This window comes from Sitophilus oryzae, unplaced genomic scaffold, assembly GCF_002938485.1.
Source record: "Sitophilus oryzae breed Bouriz unplaced genomic scaffold, Soryzae_2.0 scaffold_488_pilon_pilon, whole genome shotgun sequence".
Lineage (NCBI taxonomy): Eukaryota > Metazoa > Arthropoda > Insecta > Coleoptera > Curculionidae > Sitophilus > Sitophilus oryzae.
In genome coordinates, this window is record NW_022147071.1 from 46724 (window position 1) to 74267 (window position 27544).

The 27544-nt window shown below is 33.7% G+C and overlaps 2 protein-coding genes across 3 annotated transcripts; both read left to right on the top strand.

Annotated features, from left to right (window-relative positions):
• The first annotated feature begins 825 nt into the window (after positions 1-825).
• Positions 826-1245, top strand: LOC115886399. The gene has a single exon (XM_030905526.1). The coding sequence runs from the start codon at positions 826-828 to the stop codon at positions 1243-1245; it is 420 nt and encodes a 139-aa protein (XP_030761386.1).
• A 12653-nt stretch (positions 1246-13898) lies between these two features.
• LOC115886426 (tubulin glycylase 3A-like) lies at positions 13899-26071 on the top strand. 2 transcript variants are annotated; one of them, XM_030905566.1, is made up of 14 exons: positions 13899-13962; positions 14546-15042; positions 15574-15741; positions 18583-18776; positions 19732-19916; positions 19973-20111; positions 20946-21159; positions 21260-21350; positions 21403-21604; positions 21793-22015; positions 22151-22314; positions 23746-23923; positions 25470-25626; positions 25681-26071. In XM_030905566.1, exons 2-14 carry the CDS (start codon positions 14655-14657, stop codon positions 26027-26029), a joined length of 2652 nt encoding a protein of 883 aa, XP_030761426.1. In that variant the 5' UTR covers positions 13899-13962; positions 14546-14654; the 3' UTR covers positions 26030-26071. The 2 variants fall into 2 exon arrangements, with proteins under 2 accessions (XP_030761426.1, XP_030761427.1); XM_030905567.1 differs by having other exon boundaries at positions 13902-13962; positions 25470-25612; positions 25681-25868.
• Positions 26072-27544: the final 1473 nt, after the last annotated feature.

The window sequence follows — 27544 nt, forward strand, 5'->3', positions numbered from 1 at the left end:
AATATTATTTTTATTAAGTTATTTTTATATTGGTCCGTCTTAAAAAAAATATATTAAAATATCAATAAATAAAAATATTATTTTTATTAAACAATTGGATATAAATAGATCATGTATTAATCCATTTAGCATTAACTTTATTGTAGATTATCTTATTGATAAGATACAATAACTTAGATTGTCGATATTATTAACAGCAATTTATTTCATATAAAAAAGAGAATTGAGGAAGAATACCGGGATATGGAGGCTGAAGAACAAGCGGGATTTAGAGCTGGTAGATCCACGGTTGACCATTTATTTACACTGACACAGATAATTGAGAAAAAGATGAGCATATGATAATATACCCCAAACCGTATGATAGTATACCCCAGTCTAAATTGTGGAAAGCTCTGGAGAAAACTAATATCAGCAGAGCATTAATTAAGGATATCCAAGAACTTTATAAGAACTTTACTAATGGAATTAAATGACAAACAGTACCAAAGGAATTCATCATAAACAAAGGCCTTAAACAGGGCTGCTGTCTGTTCCCGACACTATTTCAAATCTATTTGGAACAGGCTCTGAAAACGTGGAACAAATGGGGATACCATTAAACGACTCGATACACTCTTTATTTTGACACTCTTTGTTTCGCTGATGATCAAATAATACTGGCTCAAGACTACGAGGACCTGGAATATATGACCCGCAAACTAATTGAAGAGTATAATAAGTAGGGGCTGGAGGTAAACCTTAAGAAGACGGAATATATGTGCATCGGCGGCGAACAACAGAACTTAATCCTAGAACAGCAACTTGGCATGCACATTACCAACGATGGTAGCCTTGATGAGGAAATTAAGTTCAGAAACAACCAGGGTAGACAAGCAATTAGACAACTCAACAGTATTTTATGGGATAAGGCGGTATCAACACAAAATTTATAACAGCATAATTAAAAGCATTATTAGTTATGGTAGTAAAGTATGGCCTTTGAAAGAACTCGAAGCTATAGAAATGGACTTTTGGAGGCGCGCGGCCGGGAAATCGAAACTGGATAGGGTAAGAAATGAAAAAAATCAGAACATCATGGGCGTTAAGCACAGAATAACAGAAGACATCAAAATTAACCAACTCAGGTGGTACGGGCACGTACAAAGAATGGAAGAGAGCAAGATCCCAAAGAAAATACTCAATTGGACACCACATGACAAAAAAAAAGAGGGAGACCTGGACGGAGTTCGAGAGAAGGAATAGACGAAAACCTCTAGACAGACAGAGACCAATTGAGACTGGAAATCAGAAGACGGCGAAGAACATTATGAACTGATTTGTATACATATATTTCATATAATATTTAATTCTTATTTTAATTATTATACAGACGAGACGGTTCAACATTTAATATGCGACTGTCTACCCCTGACGTGAATCAGAGAGTCCGATATGCCTGCTATCGATTTAACTATAGATTTGGCGGAGACTATCTTGAGTAGCATTTTCCTGATTTTTATTAAAGGTGCTCTTTGTCTCATAACAATTTTTCTAGTACATAGTTGCTATTTTTAATTATTGTTATCATTACAATGACTTATAAAAATTTACTATCTAAATTTTAAATAGAATCTGAATTATGTACGTAATTCATACAGTCCAACAGTAGTTTGTATTGAATTAAATGCATTATTTGTATTCGTAGGTCCGTCTACGTGTGTCTGATTTAGTGCATGTGCACAAACAACCAGGCAGCTACTGACCATTTATAGTTGGTCATTTCACAAAACTTCATATTCCTTTTCTATGATTAATAGTATCCTTGTCTATATAAAGGATACCACACACATTCCATATTAGAAATTTGATTATTAATTACTGCAAACTAATACCACACATTACCTTCATCGTCGATGCTCTCAAAAATTAATTAAAATATGTAATCAGCTGATTATAGATGGAAGGACTAGATTGCTTCAGTTTTTCGTACAAATATGTCAGATAATATGTATGGACACTGAAGTTAGGCATTGAGTACTTATATAGGAAGAAAACATTCGGCCAATGTGTACTACCAGTTATGACCTATGCATGCGAAACTTGGACACTAAAAACGGACAATATTAGGAAACTACAGGTCGTACAACGCTCAATGGAGCGAAATTTAGACGGTCTTCCGTTTTACCTGACACTCAAAACTGGCAGGCAAAACGTTACGTGTAAAGGGGACTTTACATATAATGTTTAATAAAGCATAGCAAAAAATCAACTCGTGTGATTTTAGTATAATTAAAAAAGGTAACTGGCTCTCGGACTAAAAAATTAAGATTATGGTCAATCGTGACTTATTGAAATGCACAATGTGTTCTAAATAAAAACCCACTTACACCAAAGCAATTATTAACCAATAACGTAGAAAAAATACAGAATACGACACATTTTTCGAGAAAAAATAAATATTCTCGCAATAATGTGTGAGGTTTTTTACTATTTCATACAATCAATACATATCAGCTATCTGATTTATGGAATTAAATACTTGCTATATATTTTTTTTAAATAAATGACGTCTTATATGACCAGTCATTTTTGGATATTGTTAATATGTATTAGTAGCTCTTTATTAAAATAATACCAATATTTTTTTTGAAAAAAATTATCTATAATCCGACTGAAGTATGGATTAATTATATCTAAAACTATTTTAATTTTTACGTTAATAATGTCACTTACCTACCTTAAACACAGTTGCTCTTAAAATAATTACGAGGAATAATTTTTTCATAATTTTACACTGTTTTTATTTATATCTACCTACAAACTACTTAACGTAGTACAAATACGAATATGGATATTGTTTATCTATGTTCCTGTAATCATCGACAGTATGTACGTGTGTACATCAAAAAGATAATAATATATAGTATACAAATATGAATAGGTAAATTTTTTCAAGTTGAGTATAGCCTTGTGTATTCTCTTACCAAATAATATTACTAAAAAAATATCATCAACTGGATTTCTTTGATTACTTGTGTCTATGTAGTTTTAATTATCTGTGAAATTACTACAAAAAATGTTATAGATTATTTATCAAGTTTTCATAAGTGGCGTTGTTGAAATTGTAATAATATATAAATAATACCTATCATATTTTATTACCATGACTCAAAGTACAAGTATAGTAAACAGTACAAAAGATTTACTTAATAATAGCACATTTTTACAAATACACACACCGGAAAAGTCTAGGGATATTACAATTTTATCCAGCCATCGTCAGTAATTTTATTATTTGCATTTCTGATATAATAAAATTAAAATAAACAAATAGTTTACAGGACGTATTAGAAATAAAAATGCGAAATTTACCGAATTTTTCAAATTTACCTTGATTTTTATTGAACTCAAAAAAATACACACATTTTTTTTTATTCTAAACTGTGAATTAAAAAAAAAAGATAAAACCATTTTACTTAATAAAGGGTATAGCCTCCTCTACTTAACTGTTCATTACAGCCCTTCATCGTCTCTCCATGCTCCTGATCAGGTTGTCGATCTCTTCTTGAGGTACAGCCTGCCACGCTGCATTCACGGCCCGAACCAGATCCCTACGAGTTTCACGAGGCATACCCATTCTCAAAATTCTTCTTTGGACCGCGTCCCATACGTGCTCGATGGGGTTGAGGTCAGGGTAAGATGTTTAATTGATGAGCATTGATAAACTCACTTACCACTCTGGCTGTATAAGGCCGCGCATTGTCATGCATGAGAATGAAGTTTCTCCCAAAATCATTGGCATATGGTAACACGACAAGCTCAAGAATTAAATCACGATATGTGATTCCTGTTAGAAACCTTTCAAGAAAAAAAAGCGATCGGTTTTTCGGCCCAACTGGACTCCTCCCCAGACCATAACTGTTCCACCTTGATAAGGGTGCACTTCCTGAACATGATCCAACCTTATAAGATTTCCCGGTTCTCTCCATACCCTAATCCTTCTCGAATCCGGATGAATTCCAAAGCGTGACTCCTCCGTGAAGAGAACATTGGCCCATTGTTCATTCGACCACTGAACATGATCTTGAGCCCACAAATATCGTACCTCTCAATTTCCTCTCGTTAAGGGTTGAGCTCTCCAGGGGCGTCTGGTTCTTAAGTTGACCTATCTTAATCTATTGCGAACAGTGTCAGGACTAACGGTTACATTATGTGTTTCCTGGAGAATTAAACTAAGCTCTGGTGCTGTAAGAGTCGGTCGGCGTCGAGCATTTAATTGTAAAATATGATCTTGCTGAGGGGTAGTAATGCGATGTCGCCCTGTGTGCCTTTCAGCAACATCACCACTTTAACGGTAGCGTGCACTTAATCGCGATATTACAGTTTGCGTTGTATTTAATGCTCTAGCTACGTCGATTTGGTGCATTCCAGCTTCGAGCATACCCATGGCCCTTAGCATTTCGTCTCTGTTAAGATGTCTACGCTCCATAATGTCGTTTAATACTAAACAGAGTTATTTGAATGAATTCTGGCCAGTTATCATAAAAACATAGCCGGTACAGGTTAAATTCGAACAATTGATGCTAGGTGCTTTTTATATATTTGACAAAAAATGTACAAACACTTCTGCAAATATCCCAAATTTAGAAATAACTATAGTGTGACTACTTCGTTTCAATCGAAGTAGAAAGAATCGGCCTGCAAATATGTGGTTGTTTATTCAAAACATTTATTTTTAACTTTAATAAAATGATATCCCTAGATTTTTCCGGTGTGTTTAGTTTATAACAGGCTGTATTAAACCAAACAAAGGTACTCAAGATCAGAGCAGTCAGTTTTAAAAAGACTTAAATCATTCCTAAAATCAAAACGATTGAAGTTCTAAGTCAAATTCAACATTAAGTACTAATGATTTAAGTTTTATGTCTTTGACTTAAGTCATTTTATTTCAAGCCAAGTCATTTTTGTAAAGACTTAAATCATTATAACGTTATTTAAGTCGTGTTTATGACTTAAATCTATATTTTTGGCTTAAATTATGATAATCTGCAATTTAAGTCAATAAAATGACTTAAATCAATATAATTACCCTCAAGCCAAGACAACCAGAATTCAATTTAAGTATCGTTTTTTAAATGTTAATATTAATTTTCTTGTATTACCAATTAGCGATTTTCTTCAGAACTTCACAGTAAAACACCATCATCATTGGCACACCCATAAATGAAAACATGTTAGTATTTTGAGCAGTTTTCTAGTTTTAATAAAGATCCTGAGACTACACCAATGAAGTCTTTTTAGAAAATTGAATTGAATTTTTTTTTTCAAATTTTGACGACGAAATTACGAGTATATATTAAATCTGTGGTCAAATCAAACTGTACTGTGTGTAACCGTTTTGTTTACATTTCGTTTGTATATGCTGTTATTGTTTTCTAGGATTCCAGATTAAATCTTGAATTATATTTTCTGGTTTTTCTAATCTATACTAATATATAAAATCCTTAAGTGACTGACATACTGATTAATCACGATCCTGCTCAAACCACTCAACGTAAGAAGCTCAATTTTGGCATACAGGTTGATTCTAGGGTGTAGAGGTTCGATAAGAACGGATTTTTCGAAATTCCAGTTCCAAGAGGGTAAAACCACCCCTCAAATATTACAATATTTTTTATTTAAAAAACGGTCAAGTTTCCGAATAAACGCTTAAACACGTATATTTTATTTTGTTTTTTTCCATATTTTAACATTTTTTAACAATGTATACAGGGTGTTTCGAAAAATCTGGTCACTGATTAATCACGATCCTGCTTAAAGCGCTTGACGTAAAAAGCTGATTTTGGGAAAACAGATTGACTTTAGGGTGTAGAGGTTCGATAAGAAGGGATTTTCCGAAACTCGAATTCTAAGGGGGTGAAACTAACCCCCAAATATTAAAATATTTTTTATTTAAAAACCGGTGAGTTTTTCGGAAAAACTCTTAAACACGTATATTTTATTTTGTTGTTTAACATATTTTAAGATTTTTTATAAATTTATACAGGGTGTTTCATAAAATATGACCATTGAGTAATCACGATTCTGCTTAAACTGCTTGACGTTCAAAGCTGATCTTTGGCAAACGGATTGACTGTGGGGTGTAGAGGTTCGATAAGGAGGCGTTTCTCGAATCTCACATTCCAAGAGGGTGAAAACGCCCCTCAAATATTACAATATTTGTTATTTAAAAAACGGTTAGTCTTTCGGGAAAACGTTTGGACAGGCATAATTATTTGGATTTTTTACATATTTTGAAATTTTTTAAAAAATCATACAGGGTGTTCCAAAAAGTTGGATAATTTCTTCACCACGATTCTTCTTAAACTGCTTGACGTAAAAAGGTTATTTTTGGCAAACGGATTTTTCGAAAGTCAAATTCCAACGAGATGAAACTACCCCTCAAATACTACCAAATTATATAATAATATCGCCATATTGTTTTTTTCTCATGCTGACATAAATGTGAGAAAATTTGATACAGTTTGTATGTTAATGGAAATTCTTGCTTTGCTTTATCATCACCATTACAAATGATTAATTCGACACAAACGAAGTCGCTGGTACACGCTAGTAGATCATATAAAAGATTAACTTGTAATAATTATCCTAATACTCAGTATCAATATCACAATAAAAAATTTGATACTAAATCAATATTGAACGAAATATAATATTTTTTTAATCCCCAATTTATTATTGAGTGCGACAAAAAAATCTACGATCTGAAATATCGCTTTACGTCAATCTAGTTTTTATTTATAGTCTAATCGGTAATATTCGACTATTTTGACTATATTGACATAACAGTTTGTTTAAATATATCCCTTAAAGTACTTCAGAAACTTGATATACGTCTGAGCTTGAGATAGGTGTTTGCGAAAAATTCAACAACAATAAAACGATCTTGAATAAAAAATCAGATCGTGCGTCAAAGTATCATAATTGTTTATTGATAATTATGAATTACCGAGATAATCAGTGAACAATATCTATTACTTTTCAGAATTTTTATCGCATTTGCTACTGAGGATTAATAAAATAAAAAAATAAAATTTTGTTACACAAATGTGTACTAGGTTTTGTTGAAAATATGCATAAATATATTGTTTCCATAAACAAGAAACAGAAATCAACAAAATATGTTTTTTGGTCTTTATCTTCAAACGCTCCATCAATTTATCTCTTTCTTCAGATTGTTACGGGGTTTTTAACAGAACACTATCTCCTCCACGAACACCTCAATAGATTGAAGCTAAGAAACAACGGCGAATGCAGATTCTGTGGGGAAAATGGGGAAATACCAGAACACCTCATCGACTGATATCGGAGATAGAGAACTACCCTCTGTAAAACCGTCTCAGATACTGGCTTTAGTCAAAGCCCTGAGACTGTATGATGCGTTATATAACTCAAGAAAGGGGGACAGAATAGATAGTTCCATAAGTACATAATTACCTGTATTTTTTACACGATTAAGCGTTTTTTTTGAGTACTAACATCTATGCATTAGTGTTTATCAAAAATTAATTTGTATCTGTACAAGAGACACTTTCATCTTTAAGTATTTTTCATTATTTTAAGCTCTTTAAAAAAATTCCATGTAACAATAATTATTCTCCAAATTACACAATTCATGATTAAATTTTCTTATGATCAGTCTGATATTAACTTACAAAGAAAAGTTAAGCTAGCTAGCTAATCCTTTCCTGAAAAAAATATTCCTCTTATCATCTATAACTATAAAATTATAAACCAATTAAAATGGGCTTGATTTGTTTATTTATTTTTATTTTCAAATCCGTGTTGGTTTAACTTAACTTTTATGTGATGGCTGTAAAAATTAATTGTATCGAAACAATCAAGCGGTTTGATACTTAATACTACTTAGATTTCGGGTTAAAAAATCTCCATAGCTACAGATTTACTAGAGGTAAAGAAAAAGTGTTATCAAACTTTTAGAAATAAGTTATTAAGATATTTCTGTAATGAAACGTTAATGAAAAATCCACTGAGTAAAAACAAAAAAAAATTAAAAAAAAATAAAAATGAATTAATAAATTAAATATAGTAAAAAATAAAAAATTAATAATTTTTAATAAAAAAATAAAAAAAGTTTTTTAAAAAAAATCAAAGGCCAAAATGACATTTCTTGCAAATTTTGAAGTATACATAATTAGAAGAAAAGTTAAAAGTTTCTGAATGCATACATTAAAATTAAAGGTTAATTTAAATTAAATTACAATCTACTACGCTAATTAAAAGCACTACTTTAGACTAATCATAATTAATTAAATAAAAATCATTAAATCAAATTAAAAGAAAATTAAGTCATAAACATTTGTTTCGAGAATTTCGGAGATATTTAATTAATATAAAATAAGAATTCCGTTCTTTTACAATTCTATAAATACAGTTCTAATAGATAGTTGTCAGGCCATGCCGAATATATACCGAAAAATATCTATTTAATGTTAATTAAATTATAAAAGATGTACGTCCTTGACATGCATTATATACCTTCGTTCAGAAACGGAAAAGTTAAAATAATAGTCCCAAAATAGATTAGAATATCGGTTAATATTAGAAACAATAACGGAGTATATTTAATGGTCTAGTATTTTATTTAACAGTGTCTGTATTGAAGTACTGTATTAATAACAAAGTATATTATTTTTTAATCCGCTAATAAATATGTAGAAAAATCAATAAAAGTGGACTTTCGTCATCAAAAAAGTCGAAACAATTATAAAATTAGATTTCCAAAAAAATCGTCTCGAACTCTTCTTCCTACGTAAATAATAGTAGGTCTATCTCCTATGCCTCAACCTATCAAAAACTAAAGTTTTGTCATATAAAACTACTATACAACCTTTTGTACTTAATAACACCACTATTGACGTCGCGTCGTGGACTCTGTGAAATTCTTAGGACTTGTAGACAACTCTTTAAAATAGGACTTGCAAGCTTTATCAAAGAAACTAAGCGCTTCCTGTTTTGCGCTAAGATCAGTTTCTAAGGAACTTAACGTATCAACTAGCGATGGGAACTATCGAATGAATTAGACTATCGAATGGTTAATGAATGAATGATTTCAACTATCGAATGGTTTTATTCGAATAAAATCATTCATTCATTTGTAAACTAAAGCATATGTGACAACCTCGCCGTGCGACTAAATGGTTATCGTTGAGCCACGACTATCGAATGCTTTTGATAAATGAAATTTAGTATTCGTTTGATTTTTGTATGCGTCAGTGCATTATTAGTTCTTCCAAATTTTTATAACTTCACCGTATAAATACTGTGCTATTTTTGCGTTTACTAAAATAGTTAAAATACTAAAATAGTAGTTATTTTTTAATTTTATTTATTGACGATTGTGTGCATGTGCAGGTGGTCAAAATTTTTCCGAAAAGTTGTGTGGTTTTCCGTAGTCCGATCTTTCAATTATTTAATTTTATATGGTATATGGTCTATTTTTTAATGGGAAATTTTGAGAAGTAGCAATTTTTAAGAGAGATGAGATGAACTTAAATTAATTTTAAAAGTACATATTTGTATTTTAGATGTTTTAATAATATGAATTAGTTGAACTTAATAATCATATTAAAGTAATGTGGTTAAGTAAATGGTTATCGAACTCAAACTATGGGGTGAGAAAATTAAAATGAAAGTTTTACACGTGCCAATTTAAAAAAAAAGTTAACGATGTTTGTATTTTGTTTATGCTAATTCTCTTACATGTAGTTTTTGCGAAGAAATATTTCATTTATTTTTTAAAGTAAATGCCAGTAAAAGTAAATATAATTTTTAAATAGTAATATAAAGCACCTAATATAAATAATTTTGATTTCTAATTTTTATTTATATTTTCCTTCCATTACACCGCTTGCTTAGAAAATTAATAAATGTTTATATTTCATGATTTTAAAATTTGTTGTTAATATAACAAATTAGTTCTGTAATTATTATTATTTAATAAACCAACGTTGCCAAAAAAATTAGAGACTATATTATTTTTAAATAGGATCTAATATAAATAATTTTGACATCTAATTTGTTGTTTATATCTTGCTACTACTTAAAAAAAATATTTATATTAAATGATTTTAAATTTTGTTGTTAATAGGTATAACAAATTATTACTGTTATTATTATTTATTAAACCAGTCTTGCTTAAAAACATTAAAAATAATTTTCCTACATCCAAAATAACAAGTATTATTGCAGTGTAACAACAGAATATTAATAAAAAAATGCAGAATATATAGACATACTATCCCTAACTAACTAAAGCCAAACAATAATATTCTCTGCTAATATCAACTAATACAAAAATATGGCAACAGCGCCCTTCATAATGTATTTTCTGTGTAAATCCTAGCACCTCAATAAAAAAAATAATGTGTCCTTATCTATATATGACTCCGCAAAAAATCAAAGATGCCGGCTTCTTTCATAGCATTGCCACCGACCGCTTTCTCGGAAAAAAAACCTACGTCGCCGGGCGACAACTAAAATTCAGTTAATATTTTATTATAATCGATCCTGACGAATAAATGAATTTCATAAATGAATGAATTTTATAAATGAATGAATTTTATAAATGAATGAATTTTATAAATGAATGAATTTTATAAATGAATGAATTTTATAAATGAATGGTTTTTGCTGCCGAATTACTAGATTACAATATTTCAAGGCAGATGACGGATCTATTCGATAATTTTTATTCGAATAGTTTTCAACGAATGTTTTCTTACTAACTATCGAATTATTCGAATGAATTGCAACTATCGAATGTTTCGATAGTATTCATTCGATAGTTCCCACTACTAGTATCAACCACTAGAATAGCCTATTGTGCCCTTTTTGAGTCACATCTTCGTTATGCCCTTCCATTCTGGGGTACTTGCTGCGCAACAAAATTTGATCGTGTTTTCATACTTCAAAAGAGAGCAGTTCGATATTTATTGGGACTGAACACTAGAACTCACTGCCAGAATTTCTTTAAAAATTTCAAAATACTGACTCTTCCTTCTTTATCCATTTTTGAATCCGTTTGCTTAATCCGCAAGCACATATCTACTATTCCCGAAAGGCCATATCACAACTAGCCACTTAGGAATGCGGAGCACGATCTTTAACTGCCAACCCCGAGCTCAGAACTAGTTAAAGGCTCAATGCTGTACAATGCCAAAAAAATGTACAATCATCTGCCTTTGAATATCAAGTCGCTTTCATTCTTTCCCGCATTTCGCAAAGCTCTGAAATCATACTTACTGGAGAGAGCCCTATATGCGGCAAACGACTTTTTTGTTGATGTTTAATCATGAACAATTTTGAATTTTAAAATTTTGATCATCTCACACACTGGTTAAAAGTATAGTATTTAATATTTTATAGCTCTATACTATATACTAATAAGTTTGTATTGTACATTTTTTATTATTTGTATATTTTTTGTGCTTTTGTTTGTTTGGTAAATGCTTTGTCGATGAATCTATTTTGGCTTTTTGTACAATAAAGCATTATTTATTTATTATTACTATTCACACGTTAAAAAATACAGGACATATATTTAAAGAAGTGTCTGAATAACACTTCTTAAAAAAAATTGAAATAAATATAATCTTTAAAATCAAAAACCGCTAAAATTAGCAAAGGGATTAAATTTTATCAATTCCGTACTATCTGCTATCACGGAACAATACTATCTCATCTTTAATTAACTGAATCGAAAGGGTTTATAATTAAACCGTAATGGCAAGTTACATGGCCAGGAAAACCCTTAAATTATATCTAAGGTCGCATAAATCACTTCGATTCAACCATTGTTTAACTATTTTCCAGTGGCAGCAAATCCTGAAGGTCCCGAAGAGAGACATAAAGGACAATAAGATTATTTCAAGCGCAGTTAGTTGTTTGAAATAGACAGTGGCGGCCGATCTTGAAGGACACAAGGGTAGATGCTGAGATAATCAAAATTAAACCAAATTAAACAGTCCTGTAAATTCGAAACATTCAGTTTTGAGACACTCTGTTTACATTTGTTTACGTTGGAATTTGACTTTCGAAAAATCCATTTGCCAAAAATAAGCTTTTTACGTCAAGCAGTTTAAGCAGAATCGTGGTTAATCAATTACCCAACTTTTTGGAACAGCCTGTATGATTTTTTTAAAAAAATTCAAAATATATAAAAAACAAAATAAATTATGCGTGTCCAAGCGTTTTCCTGAAAGACTAACCGTTTTTTAAATAACAAATATTGTAATATTTGAGGGGCGTTTTCACCCTCTTGGAATTTGAGATTCGAGAAACCTCTCCTTGTCGAACCTCTACACCCCACAGTCCATCCGTTTGCCAAAAATCAGCTTTAAACGTAAAGCAGTTTAAGCAGAATCGTGATTACTCAACGGCCATATTTTATGAAACACCCTGTATAAATTTTTAAAAAATCTTAAAATATGTAAAACAACAAAATAAAATATACGTGTTTAAGAGTTTTTCCGAAAAACTCACCGTTTTTTAAATAAAAAATATTCTAATATTTGATGGGTGGTTTCACCCCCTTAAAATTCGAGTCTCGAAAAATCCCTTCTTATCGAACCTCTACACCCTAAAGTCAATCCGATTTCCAAAAATCAGCTTTTTACGTGAAGCGCTTTAAGCAGAATCGTGATTAATCAATGACCAGATGTTTCGAAACACCCTGTATACATTTTTAAAAATCTTAAATAATCTGTTTAAGCGTTTTTTCGGACACTTGACCGTTTTTTAAATAAAAAATATTGTAATATTTGAGGGGTGGTTTCACCCCCTAACTCGAATTTCGAAAAATCCCTTCTTATCGAACCTCTACACCTTAGAATCAACCTGTATGCCAAAATTGAGCTTCTTACTTTGAGTGGTTTGAGCAGGATCGTGATCAATGACTAAAAAATCCAAGGACAAATAACACCCGAGAGCAAATTGTGACGCTGTCACCAAACAGTGCCGTGGCACATATTTTTCTTAACCTAGCTGTTTGAAGCAATATTTATATTTTTTATAATTGTTTTGACTACGCCTATGGTGTATCATCCTAATTAATTACGAAAAAAACGTATTAAAATGTTAACAAAAGGTACAAAACTAGTATCGACGTATAGCACATATTAAGTACATATAGATGTTAATTGAAATTGAAGAATAATTATCGAATTCAATAAGAAAACGCTAAAAAGTTGGAGTGGACTGTTTATTTACCTATGAAACTTAACTCCTGGCTCTTTCTTATCGCTGCTGCTTTTACACTTGAAAGCTGAACAACTAATCACCATTGTAATAACGTTTATACAAAGTTTACTACACACAAACTATTAAAAATCGCTAAAATTGTGGCTGGTGACCAAATGATGACTCATTGTTTGCCACCAAAACAAAAAAAAAGGTCACAAATTCTGCTGCAGCCCGTTACATGTCCTTATATTCTTTAGTCATTGATCGTGATTAATCTGTGAGTTACTTAAGGATTTTATATATTAGCATAAGATTTGTTAAGAGTCCGACTCGCACTTTAACGGATTTTTTATTTTAACAATTACATAGTTTTGTAAACATTTTAAACAATATATTTTTTGAACTGAATAATAAAAATGTTTTTCTTGGGTTCCAACCCCATCGAAATAAAATCGGGATACACCACTGGAAGTAGGCCTACAAGAGACCCGGTTTCCGTCTATTTTAGACCTCGAACTGGCCGAAATAAGTCGGGAAATGTTGCATTTCCTTGGTACCGACATGCGATGGGCACAGAGGCCTAAATAGCGCGCCCAAATATGCGAAACCGATAGACGCTGTTGCATTTACATAAAAACGATCGGCCCGAGTCGATCACTTGGCGAACACCATCCCCCGCTTTAGTGCTTTAGTGTAGAGTAGTTTTACATTTTGCAAGTAAGTTTAATTCATTTATATTTATTTTATAAAAAAAATTAAAAAAATTAAGTTGCATATTCATTAATACCAAAGTCTAATTAAGATGAATTTATAAATTCATTATTTTAGCCTCTTATTGCTTGATATAATTAGAATAATTACGTAAGTATTGATTGGATGACGTAAATAGTCTCTTAATTATCTGAAACCTTGAGGATGCTCAGGTTACAGATATCGGTTTCTCAAAAAATCTTGAAAAAAATTCTCCCATACTTATATTCGTTAGGCTTATCTAGAAATAATTTGAATAAGTTAAACAAAAAATTTGAATTGAGATCAAATATTAATCTTCTTGGATATAATAATATGTTATCCAATGAAGAGGACGTCAAGGAACAAACTCTACGCTAAGTAGCTCCACTAATTTTGAGGAATCGAAAGAAGCTTTAGATTGAAGATTTGAAAGCCCCAAAAGAGTATTTTCTGTCGCGTGACATTTTGAAATTAATTTTTAAGATTATAAACCCCCAAAGTACGGAACTGCGTAGCGCCACTGACCTAAAAACATTCATTTTCAACCTTGTCACCTGATTTTTTCCAGGTACTTCCTTCAAACGCAACGTCACGACGTCATGCCAAGTAACATGACAGCAAAAAAACATCAAACTTATTCTATCCCATAAATTCATATTTTTACCGATCTCACGAACATGTCGAAAGAAGAAAAACTACGACCACCATTACCCAGAGACACTTATAAGGAAACCAATAGAATCTTAGAGAAAATGAGAGAAACTGGCTTGATATTAGGAGGCAAAGATTCAAAAACGGAAAAAAACAATGAAAAAGAAGAAAAAAATAAGGAAAATGAACTAACGATGGAGAAATTGAATAGGTTGGTGTCCAGTGCCCCTTCGTCACCGAAACTGCAAACTGTAACGGCCGAAATACAGGAAACTGTAGACAGGTGTACCAGGAGATCGAAGACGTGTTTGGAGAGTACGAAATACAAATGCACGATTACCAGCGATAGGTTGGCTCAATTGAGAAAAACTGTAGAAAATGCTACTAAGGAACACAGGACATTTTCCATAAAAGGTAAGTTCAAGAAAGAAAATTTATTAAAACCAATGACTATCCCCGTAGATAAAAAAAAACAACCATCTTTAAGATAAATATGAAATTTAATAGTAAAAGGCCAAAGCGCCCCTCCGTATCCTTAGTCAAGCCTACGTTTAAGCCAGCGCTTTTTTTTCGATCAGTTTCGTTTTGACTAGTAACTGCAAAATTACATTAACTTATTTTATAAACGTAGTAATTTTACAGTAAACACTTCTAATATGAAAAATATTCATTGAGAGTGTAATAAAACAATTTAAAAACTTCACCTTTTGATGTTGAAAGCGTTTGTATATCCATAGATGTCAATTCAAAAACAAACCGGTATTTTTGGCGTATAAACGCGCCTTTACCCTTTATTTTTACCCAAAAAAAATCAACCCCTTCATTAGACTAAACAATAATCCTTCCAAACACAGCTTTAATAAGGTCTATGGGCCAAACTTTTTTAATCAGTGGTTAACATCATTCTGTTTTTTTCTTTATTTCTTTATTTTTTCACGCGTGTAGGTGGGTGGCCTATTATACGCAAGGAACTTCTCAAGAGAAACTGGATCGAAAAATACGAACAGGGCACCAAACAGAGATCGCAGAGTGCCGATGACGTCACCAGTAATCTTCCCGTCAAACAGGAATGGGAATCTCCATCAACTTATGTAGAAAAATGTGAAAGAACCGGTAAGTAACGGAAGAATTAACAAGAAATCGTAAAAAAAAGAATGAATCAGCATGATTGTATTTGTTTTTTAACTAATACCGTTATCGTGAGATAGTAAGTATATATTTAATAAAAAAATATATATTAACCAAGTTCGTATATTATTTTATTATCTATTGATTATAGTATTCCATTAAATTTAAATATGTGTTTTCCGCACTTTTTTTTATTTCAAGATTTATAACGTTTTATCTAAATTTATTTGTTCTGTAATTCATAATCATAGAGATTTTAAATTATTTCAAAATCCGATTTGACAACACCATAATTGTTGATTTACAAATTAAGTGTCATTGGGAATTGTTATTAGCCGAATAAATTAGTGGTTTCAATACACTTCATACTTAAAAACTTATCACAATGTTTAAAAAATACAATAATTAAAATTAATAGAATATCCTAGCAGCAGCTTGAGGTATTGTATTGTATTGTATTTGACTAAGAGTGGGTCCCAGGTGGAACCCTCCACTGCGGCCACGAGGGCCTATTGTGGCTCAGTTTCTACAAGCTCTTTAATAGAAAAAGAGCATTAAAGTTCACCCTCAAGGCCCAGCCTTTTAACATAGGCCGTTATGTCCGAGGGTGATATGTCTTCTAGGTCTGATAGGTCTAGCGTGGGTTTGCCAAACACCTCAAACCCGGTCCTGCCCCCAGCGGGGCCGGTACACATAACGTGCTTCATTGTTTCGTCATCTTCCATACAGAGTCGGCATTCGGCGTCTTCCACCAGTCCCATCCTCTGTAGGTGTGATCTCAGCAGGCAGTGGCCCGTGTATACTGCAGTAAGCGTACGCGCTCCGTTCCTACCAGCCTTTAGGAGTTCATCTGTTCTACGTTTGGATGGCCCTGCTAGAATTGTCTTGGCATGTTCCATTCCGGGACTGTCATTCCAGTCCCGAAACGTCGCACCCCTAACCCATTCACAGAGCCTGTCTCTTGGGAGATTTTTTAGTACGCTAAGTGTCGGTTCTGGGCCCACGAATGGCGAGCCTGCGCCAGTTTTGGCGAGGAAATCAGCACGTTTGTTTCCCTCTAGGCCGACATGTCCCGGTATCCATATTAGCGACACTTTGTTCCTATCTCCTAATATATTGAGTAGTTTCTTACAATGAAGAATCGTCATGGACGTGCTTTTCGTTGCCTCAAGTGCTTTCAACGCGGCTTGACTATCCGAAAATATGATTATTGTTTTCCCGGTGTATTGCTGTTCTACCAGCAGTTGCACACAGGTTTCAATAGCATATAGCTCAGCTTGGAAAATTTTGGTGTGTTTTCCAAGACTGTGGTAGATCTCAGTCTTTGGACTGCTGCAGTAAATTCCTGCGCCAGATCCTTTATCGTTTTTGGATCCGTCCTTTCCAATCCTCCTAAACAAAGTATAACAATACCCATTTTTAAAAAGGGAGATAAAACAGACCCAGCAAACTATAGAGGAATAACATTACTGAGCACCTCGCTAAAACTTCTGTCTAAGATCATTGCGGACAAAATCTCCTCAATAGTGCCAACAAGTGAGGAACAACAAGGATTCCGAAGAAACCGATCAACTACCGATGCACTATTCATACTCAGGCCTATCTATGTTTTATAGATTTAACAAAGGCCTTTGATAGAGTCCAACTAAAAGACATCATCACCGTCTTGGAAAGCAGTAATGTCTCGAAAGAACTCACAGAACTTATCAAGGAGTTAAACACAAACACAACAACCCAAATAAGAACAAACTTTACCTTAACGCAGCATCTTCGAACTACAACTGGTATTCGCCAAGGCGACAGTCTCAGCCCTCTGTTATTCAACACAATCATGGATGAAGTAATAAAAACCGTCAAGAATACTGGATTAGGATATCGAATGGGAATGCATAAAGTAAACATATTATGCTATGCCGATGACGCAGTACTTATTGCAGAGTTAGAAGACGACCTCCAAAGAATGCTACAAGCTTTTAACAGACAGGCAGAAAAACTTAACATGCAAATTTCCACAAATACGACCAAATGCATGACCATTACAAAGGAGCCTCTACGGTGCAAATTGGTAATAAAAAACAAAACTATTGATCATTACAGTTGAGGGTTGGAACCTTTGGTGTTAAACAGCAAAATAAAAACTTCGTTTTTATTTTACTATTGATCAGATAATGTCATTCGAATACCTCGGTTGCAAAATTACAAGCTCAGGATTTCTGAAAGAAGAAGTAAGGAAACAAGCCAATAAAGCTGCCGCAATATCAGGACATCTTAAATATCCCATATGGAAAAACAAACATTTGAGTACAGAATGTAAGTCAAGAATATACAAAACCTGCATACGACCAGTGATGACATATGGTGCGGAAACCAGAGCTGAAACATCGGTAACAAAGAGAATCCTACGAACTACTGAAATGAAGACCTTAAGAATGATAACTGGATACACATTGAGGGACAGACAGAGAAATGTAGACATAAGAGAAAAGTGCCAAACAAACGACGTTGTCAGATGGATAAGGCAGAGAAGAGAGAATGGAACCAGCATGTCAATAGAATGGGCCCCGACAGAATGGCCATAATAATTCGCAACAACGTACCCCATGGCAGAAGACCTACTGGACGACCACCTAAACGTTGGCAAGACAATTGGCAGTCAACCTCGCAAGAGTTGCTTAGACGAGGAGGAAACCGGAACTAAACAGGCGATACGCCTTCTAAAAGAAGAAGAAGAAGAAGAAGAACCTGAATCTACTATAAAAACGTATTTTTTTAATTTTTTTTCAATTATATATCATTTATTTCTCTTATACATATCAATATTTTCAGTAATGTCCCGTATGTTGTCAAGCTACGATGTAGATTTCTACTGGTCGATGAGGAAGGAACCTTCCGATCTACAGCACAGAGGAAATGCCTATAAACTGATCAACAGGTTCAGCAGATCGTTGTTTGCTTCCAAGGAAGGATTGGCCCTTTTGCTTCAACAATCTTATTGGTATTCTGAAGAAAATATCTCCAACGTAAGACGTAAATTCATTAAGTTCATTTCCCGAAAAATCTGTGTATTTTGCCAATGAAAAAGAAACTTAAAAAATATAAAATAAATATATAAAATTCATACAAACCAAACAGAACTAGCTTAAAAAAGAGAAGTAATTAATATTTAGAATCTTCGTAGTTTTTTTTAGATTATTTTGTTGACAACGAAAATTTATTATTAAACTTTAAAGCATTAAAACCTATAAATAAAATACTGTTTAGGAACATAATAATTTATTTAACCCCATACTCCTTGCTATACTCCAACTCAAGGCTGCAATATTCAATATCTTTTTTATCTAACTTGGTTGGGAGTGAACAGGTGATTATTATGTGCACTCACTATTACTATTAGGTATGTTAAAATAATTACCGAGATAAAACTTACCTTTAAAGGAAACGTTTTGCCTGGATCTCAACCACAAAACAAAAATGCCGAATAATCGTGGAATCTGAGATAATCAATAATGACAATAATCTTCTCTTCTGACAAGCTAAAAAAACAGGCACATTCAGTTAAAAACAATTTATTACTCCAATTATCAACAGATTTTAGTTATCTCCTTCTAGAGCTAAGAAATAGAAAAAGCTACTGACAATCTAATTAATCCTGTCAAATGTTTAACTTGCAAAGTTGAAAACTTCCTTTTTTGACTAATAAAAATATAGGATCTTCTTTCAATGCGCACTAGGGAACGCAACGTTTACCGCATGCTGTTCTGGAGAGCATAGTAAAAGATATATCAAAGAGCCAGACGTCTTAAAATACTTGTTTTTCCGGCGTTGCTAGCTCTCGTATTATTATGTATGTTATTAATAGAAAACTATAAAAGAAAAAGGATTGGATTTTTTTGTAATTAGATATATTGATGCCATTACCTAATTTTTTAATAAAAAAAAATATTTTATAGTATTAACAACCATAACATATTGTAGATAAGCTTTCCCAGATGCTACGTTTTGGGTTTCCCCGATCACTACAACCTATTCGTAGACGATTTCCGCCAAACAGCCTGCATGGGCTTGCTAAAATGGTTCACCCAAAGATACGAAGACAAACTAGACGTGCATTCGATCGAAGGCAGCATTCCCCATTCGGCTTTACAGTTTGCTTTAGATAGGTATAATATGTCATATTTTACACAATTTTTCTCAAGTCAAAACTGCTTTTTGAAAGGTGTACGGAGTATGTGGCTGAACAGAAACATCTGGATATAGATAAGGAGTTTCCGAGAGTCTGGGATCACGAGTGGGAACAGTTTTTGGGGTTTTTTCACTCTGTGGTGCATAAGGACGAGCTCTTTTATGACTTTAAGGTACATTATTCTTTAACATAGTATCGTTGATTGAAAGAATTGGGAAGATACGCAACCCAATGGGCGAATTAGTGACAAAGCTGGTTTGATTTCCCCTTAGGTCTCAAGTGCTGTACGGTGGAGACACCAATCGTTCTGCGGTCAGCGCATAAAACACTCATTTTCTCTAATTCGGCCGGCAAAGGCATATCGAAGACGGTATGAATCTGAAAGCGACAGTGTTGCCATATTAACATGTGTAATATCTGTAAAACGTTTGACGAAAATTTCTTTGGATGAAAAATCCGCGTTTATGTATTGAAAATTTATTGGTGTTAAACATAGAATAACCAACAAAAATAAAAACTCTTTTATGTGTACTGAATATGTCGTATGATCGAAAAAAGTCGTTTAATTGACTTGGAAATGACGATTGTTGACATTTACCATAATATTTTACATAATATGAAATAACAGCAATCTTCATTTCCAAGCCAAATCTGACGCCGTTCTTTGTTTAATCACATAATATTATACTAAATTGTTTAATGATAGGAAATCCGTATTATTAACGTACTGTACCCAAAATCCGTACATCGACGGATTAATGATTAGTTCTGGCAACACACACTGGTGTACTGTCACAGCGGCGCAGAGCTAAACTAAATTTATCAAAATCGCCCATAAGAATCCCCTAATAATCGCCCATAAGGTTGCGCATCTTCTTATTTCTTCAATCTTATAAACAATAGCGTATAAACGGACAAAAACCAGCGTTATGTTCTGACCATATTATGTTCATTAAATCTAGTAATTGGTTTTATTTGAATTTCTTTTCACCACATGGTGTTCTAGGACAAATTACTGACAAAATATGCACTGGCCAAGACCTGTCTTAAGGAAATATCCAGGTTCTGGCCCCAATTCGACATAGACGGCATGAGGAACATCTGGATAATGAAACCAGGCAACAAGTGCAGAGGTCGAGGCATCCAGCTGATCAAGAACATCGCCGACGTAGACAAGATCATGGGTCTGAAGGTAAAATACGTCGTACAGAAGTACATTGGTAAGTTTCACTATTAAAATTGAATTATATTAAAATTGGCGTTGAATAAAATTAAGAAATCCAGCAGAAAACTTACTAAAATTATAGTAGTCGATTTTAGAAAAGCCTTTGATTATATATAAGACAAAGTTCGACATAAGACAGTGGTTTATGGTTACCAACGTCCAACCATTGACTATCTGGATGTATAAGTATGTAAAATATGATATATTATTTTTGTTACAAATAAATTGTATATTTTAGAGACAGCTATTTAAGATTTAGTAGTCAGATCTTCAGTTTGGAGAATTTTCATGAATCTCTTCATCTCACCAATCACGCCGTGCAGTGCAAGTATATAAACGGTCAGCTAAGAGATAAGTCACTGCCAGATGACAACATGTGGGATTGTCACACCTTCAAGGCTTATTTGAAGCAAATCGGGTGCATGGAAAAATGGAACCAGGTATACTGAACCCTAATACCGGCTGTTTTAAGATCTTTATCGCAGAGTCTGCAACAAAGACTTTCTTGATTCAGATTGAGCTTGTTCAGATAGCACTTGATAGCCATGAATTTGCTGTTCCTTTGTTGATATATAATTTCTTTTCTACCATTCCCTCTTTTATTATTGTAAATACTTTTCTTTTTTAGGTTATATTTCCTGGTATGAGACAGAGTATTATATGCGCCATGTTGGCCAGCCAGGATACGATGGATCGCAGGCCAAACACTTTCGAAATTTACGGTGCTGATTTCATTCTATCCGAAGATTTTACTCCCTGGTTATTAGAAATAAACTGTAGTCCTGACCTGTCCTTTTCCACGTCCGTTACCAGTCGTTTGTGTCCACAGTGCATGGAAGATATCATTAAAGGTAAAAAACCTTTAATTTTTTGTAGATTTTACCTTTGTTATTTACTATTCTGTCAGCTAGTCCACTTTTTTCATCTGTGAAAATTCATATTATATATTTCTAAGCGTATTATTTAAAGGATTTATTTAATTTCAGTCGTTTTGGACCGAAGAAAAGATTCCAACGCCGACACTGGCCTGTTCGAAATGGTCTACAAGCAAAACTACCCCAAAACGCCCCCTTATTTAGGGATGAACCTGTCCGTGAGAGGCAGGAAGCTGTTTAGGACCAGGGGCAAGCCGCCAAAAAACGAGGGAAAGGTTAGGACGGATAAGAGAATACCTATTTGCAAATGAGCAGGCGACTAGCCAACAGAAATTTATAGAAAATAATTTGCATTTAAACGCGTACAGTATCAGCAAAAATTCGACATCCATTATTATCTATAGTTCATATCCTTTGAATAAGAAGACTAAGGAAGGAGCATAATGCTATCCATGTATTCATGCATGGTGGGCGGAAAAAGCACCATAAAAACACTCTAGGGTGGGGATCCTTGACAGTTCTGTTTGACGATTCATTTGACACATTTGAATTTGATTTGAAATTTTCTGGATTTGTCAGTCTTTACGGAGCTTATTTTATGTTATTTATTATTTATTCTACTAGTGATAGTTGTATAAAGGTAGTAAATCTAGATGGAAATTGTGGCAGCACTTAAATTAACAGTGACACTATCGTGATTTATCGAAAAAGACTGTAAAATAGTTGGTTGTGTAGCGTGCGGTAGATCTCGGCAAAAATTGAGTAAAATAATGGACCAACTTTTCGCTAGTAAGTGACTATATAATATACATACGTGTAGTAAACCGATCATTTATGAAATTCACTTAAATTAACTAAATTATATATTTTTCTTGCATTTTAGCTTTTATTTATTACTTGTCAAAGATTAGATGTCAAAGAATTTAGATACGTTAATTTGACTTACCTGCTTCAGTAGCGTATCGGATGTTTGTGTTAATAAATACTTATTATAACTTATCTATTTTTATTAGAATTATATATTTTTATAACAATTTTAATAACTACCAACATTTATTCACAACGTAAAATAAAACAACAAATTATTGAGTCTACCCCACGTCTACCCTACATCATAGTTTTACATTTTTTAAATAAAATTAGAACGGCACTGATAAACCGGAATTTAAGTCGGCCATATTTGTGTCCCATCGCGGTGGACCTAAGATTTTTGATATACTCCTTCCTTAGTCTTCTTATTCAAAGTTCATATCAAATAAACTTTTAGTCACGTGATGACGTGATTAAGCTTGACAGGCACAGGGTTGCCTACTTTTACATATTTTCTTCTAATCAAAATATTTTAGAAAACAAAAATGAATTAATTATAAATATACAAACAGTTATTATTTATATCAACAAAACTCACTTTCTTAACAGCACTTAAGGGACATAAAGGGCCATTACTACCGCTTTCCCGTTCAAAATATTCTAATAACGTTGCGATTAGTTTTTTGTAACGGCGATTAGTTTTTTGTAACGGCTATTAAGTCTTGTACACTTTCCACTAAAAGAGGTTCTAAAAAGAATAATGAATGACTGCAAGGTCTCTTAGCAAAAAATATTAAGCTTAAACTACCACAACACAATTGATTTAAACCAAAAACTGTATTTTGATTCGGTTAATGTTTGCTTATTCTTTCCGTTTTTTCTCTTGTGATGGCAAGGAACCGCGGGAGAGGATGTCCTTGGGCCTGTCGTCCAAAGTCCGAAAATCTCTGGACTACTACAAGGCGGAAACCCTTCACGACAATGTCGCGACCAAATTGTTGCCGAAGCTGTTATCACCAGATATCTACAAAGGACCCGTCATCGAAGATTTAATGGAGGAATTGCAAAAATCAAGTAAGAACAGACCAACTATCTATTCGTCCAATTTTATGACCTGCCCGTCAACTTACACCTATGGCCAAAATTATTGCATATAACGATATTTTTATTTTATTTTGGACCTAATATGATTCTTTTTATATTTTTGGACATATTGGCCTACTACACGACTAACTAATATAAAATTAAAAATCTAAGTGCAACTAGGCTGTTATTATAATTTTATTTGATAATGAGTGAAAATCAACAAAAAGAAATTTCATTTTAAACAGAAAATATTGAAAACAATTTTAATTATTTCTCACAATTAATAGTCTGTATTGCCTCCTCGAGCCTCAATGCAAGCTGTGAGAAGACGCGACATGCTCTCAATTAAGTTGTCCAGAAGATGTTGAATGGCTTCCCATGTTTCGCGCGCAGCAATTTTCATCATTCCTTTTGGCAATATGGCGTTTTAGCATGTCCCAAGCATGCTTGATCACATTCATATCTGGAGACATCGGTGGCCACCACTGTTTTCTTATACCCTCTACCTCACAAAATTCGCGAACCGCTAAAGTGCGATGGGGAGGAGCATTATCGTCTATGTAAACAAATTCATCCCCCACTGCCCTTCGCAATGGACGCACAATAGGCTCTAAAACGTCTCTAAGATATGAGGCACCTGTCATTTTGCCATCAATAAAAACAAGAGGAATTCGAGCTCGGTGCATTATACCTGCCTATACCATAACGCTTCCCCCTTGAAACGAGATACGGGGTTGAACTGCATTCAAGAGTGCTCGTCTTCCAGATGCTCTCCAGACCAAAGTTCGTCGCGAGTCTGACACTAGGCATATTCTTGTTTCATCATTAAACATGACGAAATTCCAATTAGGTCCATTTGCTCTCATCTCCTCAGCCCATTGTAGTCGCGTAATTTTGTGCTGTAACTTAAGCTTCGGAACACGTAGAGGCCTCCTTAAATGTAATCCTCTATCATGGAGTCTTCTTGCTATGGTCTTTCTTGAAACATTTACTCCTTCAAGGCGAGCTAACTCATTTTTAATAGCAGTACTAGAAAGCAGGGGATCGCGTCGTGCAATTTGGGATATTTGACGGTCTTGCACAGCAGTAGTAACTCTCTTTCTACCTCTTCCAGGCCGGTCTGTAACCTCGTTTGTCTCCCTAATTTTTTTTAATATTCGCGAAACATCGCTTTGGTTAACTCCTACAGTTTCAGCTAATGCAACTTGCCGGTAGCCCTGTTGAGACAGTGTATTAAACTGTGAAATAATGTTTCTAGGCATTTTAAGGCCAAATTTCTTCTGAGAGACCACAAATCGAAATGTGCAAAAATTTGTAATAATATTGGATCTGAACGATAAACATTGTTTACCATATCCATTTTAACAAAAAAAATGTTTATTACAGATTATCAAAGCTATATATAAAAAAAAGATTCCTTAAATTCCTTTCCGTATATTTTTAAACGATATATGCAATAATTTTGGCCCTATGTATGTATATTAATTTTCCTATAACAACCCCGTTTTAATAATCTACTTAATCTGTGTTTCAGTGTACGAAAGCGACAGCGGCATAAAATTCGTCCACCCCCGCACCGCCAACCCCGACAACCCGTGCCTGGAGCCATCCCGCAACCACCTTCAGGACACGACGGCAAAGAAGAAGCCGGCGACGGCAGGACGCGCCGCCGAAAGGGTACCGCCAGCCAGGTACTGCCACACCAAGCAGCCAAAAAATAACCACAAACCCTCCTCTTTACACAGAAAACCGCCAGCAAACGCAAGCGGGGAAAGCACTAGCCTCAAGCCGAGGAGCACGTCGTCGTCCGGTCAAGTAGGTTACGGTAGCAGGAAGAGACGGTACTACGGGCTGTTCCAGGATGCGGTCGTACCGGAGCAACAGGAGGAGAAACCATCGCGCGACTTGTGGGAAAGGGGGACTACCAGCATCCTGAAGAACGGGGGAGTTTTGGGGAAAACGGTCCCTCCTGGAGGCTGTCTCGTAGACTTTAATAAAAGTTTGGTTAGGACTTTGCCTTGTCTTAATTTGCACACGTTCGATTTGAATAAACTGTTGCCTGAAATTAATGGTTCTTGTACCAATGGAGCCTAAGTTTGTTAAATGAGCGATTATGTCACAGCCTATTCATTGGGCAGCCAGTCGACTTCGCTAATTTTAGAATAGCCACATAAAAGTGTAATTTGTCCAACGACAAGATCCTTGACAGTGATAGATGTGTCTGTCATTTTAATTTCAAAGTGGTTTATTTGATTTTACAAAAAAATAAGTTGGCACAGTTAGAATGCAAAGAGTATAAACTGTACCCAAGTAGCATTTTCACGACTTGCGACTACATGTTTACTGAACACAACGTTGGATTAGTTACAAATAATAGTTAGCTCCCTACCTTGGGTATTAAAATAAATTTAAACGTTTTTATAACGTTGTGCCGACGTTGGACTAGTACTACAGCAAAGTAGAAGCTTCTGCGACGTCGAATAAACGTTGTCTTGTAACCTTTTTTGCTTAAGTGATCTTTAGGTGATTTGGACAACGTAGTTACAACGTTGGATAATATAGAGTTTTCCGACGTCAGTTTCAGGACCTATTCCAACGTTATGCAAACGTCGTCTGTTTTACTAATTCCAACGTTGTTTAGATTTCCTTATTCTTACGTTGGTAGGACGTAGAGTCACTACCTTTTTGCAACTGTATTGAACCATAACCTTAAATCTTAAATTTTCAATTCATTGTTCTGTTCAGTCAGACAGTTCAGTGCTGTTTTTGTTTTTATAAAAAAAAAACTTAATTAAAATGGGACATAAGAAAGGTACATATAAAACTAAATTTAAATATACATCGACATATATTACCGACACTTCCTCGTTTATTTAGATTATAGAGGGCGGCACAAGCTAGACTCTAGAATGACTAAATTAGGCAATCTTGCGACTAGTATACTACCTGTTAAGGCCGAACTGCGACTTTATTAGTCCAGTATGCGACTACTCGAACTACTCCATCTTAATCTCCAAAACAACAAAGTTAAAGCCGCCATGTTGTTAAATAAGAAAATGTTTCGTTCTTAAAATAGCAATTCCTGCTTTTTGAATACATTAACTTGAAATATTTGACCCTAAAAAATACGCGGAAACAATTTTTTCGAATGCGAATAAATTATTCTCATTTTACTAAAAAAAAAATTCAAGAAAATTTTTAAAACTTCTTTAATTTCAAGGCCCATTAGTATTTTTTAAAGTAGAAACAATACATTTATCAATAAAGTTGTTTGCGTTTAACTTTTTACCTTGGGTAACGAGTTACAGAGTCGGTTAAAGTGTTTCAATAATTATGATCTTCAAACATCCTCCACACTTAAATACTTTTGTTTTGTTTTCCTTCACTGCCATCTGACATATGTCTCTAACTAAATTATAAATATAATATTTTTACTATAATTATCCCAATTTAGGATAAAACGCGACTTAGACGCCATATTAGTTTTGTATTTCTGTGAATTAGGATTTTAAACAACGTTGCAGTTTGTACTAAATTAGGCTTCTAGCCAACGTCGGTATCCAACGTCGTTTCGACCCAAAAATGATTCTCCAAACTAGTGCAGACTAG

Bases quoted from the DNA above. Each gene is read 5' to 3' on its own strand.
- LOC115886399 (XM_030905526.1), top strand. From the start codon at position 826: ATGGTAGCCTTGATGAGGAAATTAAGTTCAGAAACAACCAGGGTAGAC.
- LOC115886426 (XM_030905566.1), top strand. From the start codon at position 14,655: ATGTCGAAAGAAGAAAAACTACGACCACCATTACCCAGAGACACTTAT. The intron at 18,777-19,731 runs GTAAGACGTAAA...AACATATTGTAG, and splicing joins CTGAAGAAAATATCTCCAAC to ATAAGCTTTCCCAGATGCTA. The intron at 21,605-21,792 runs GTATACTGAACC...TTTCTTTTTTAG, and splicing joins GCATGGAAAAATGGAACCAG to GTTATATTTCCTGGTATGAG.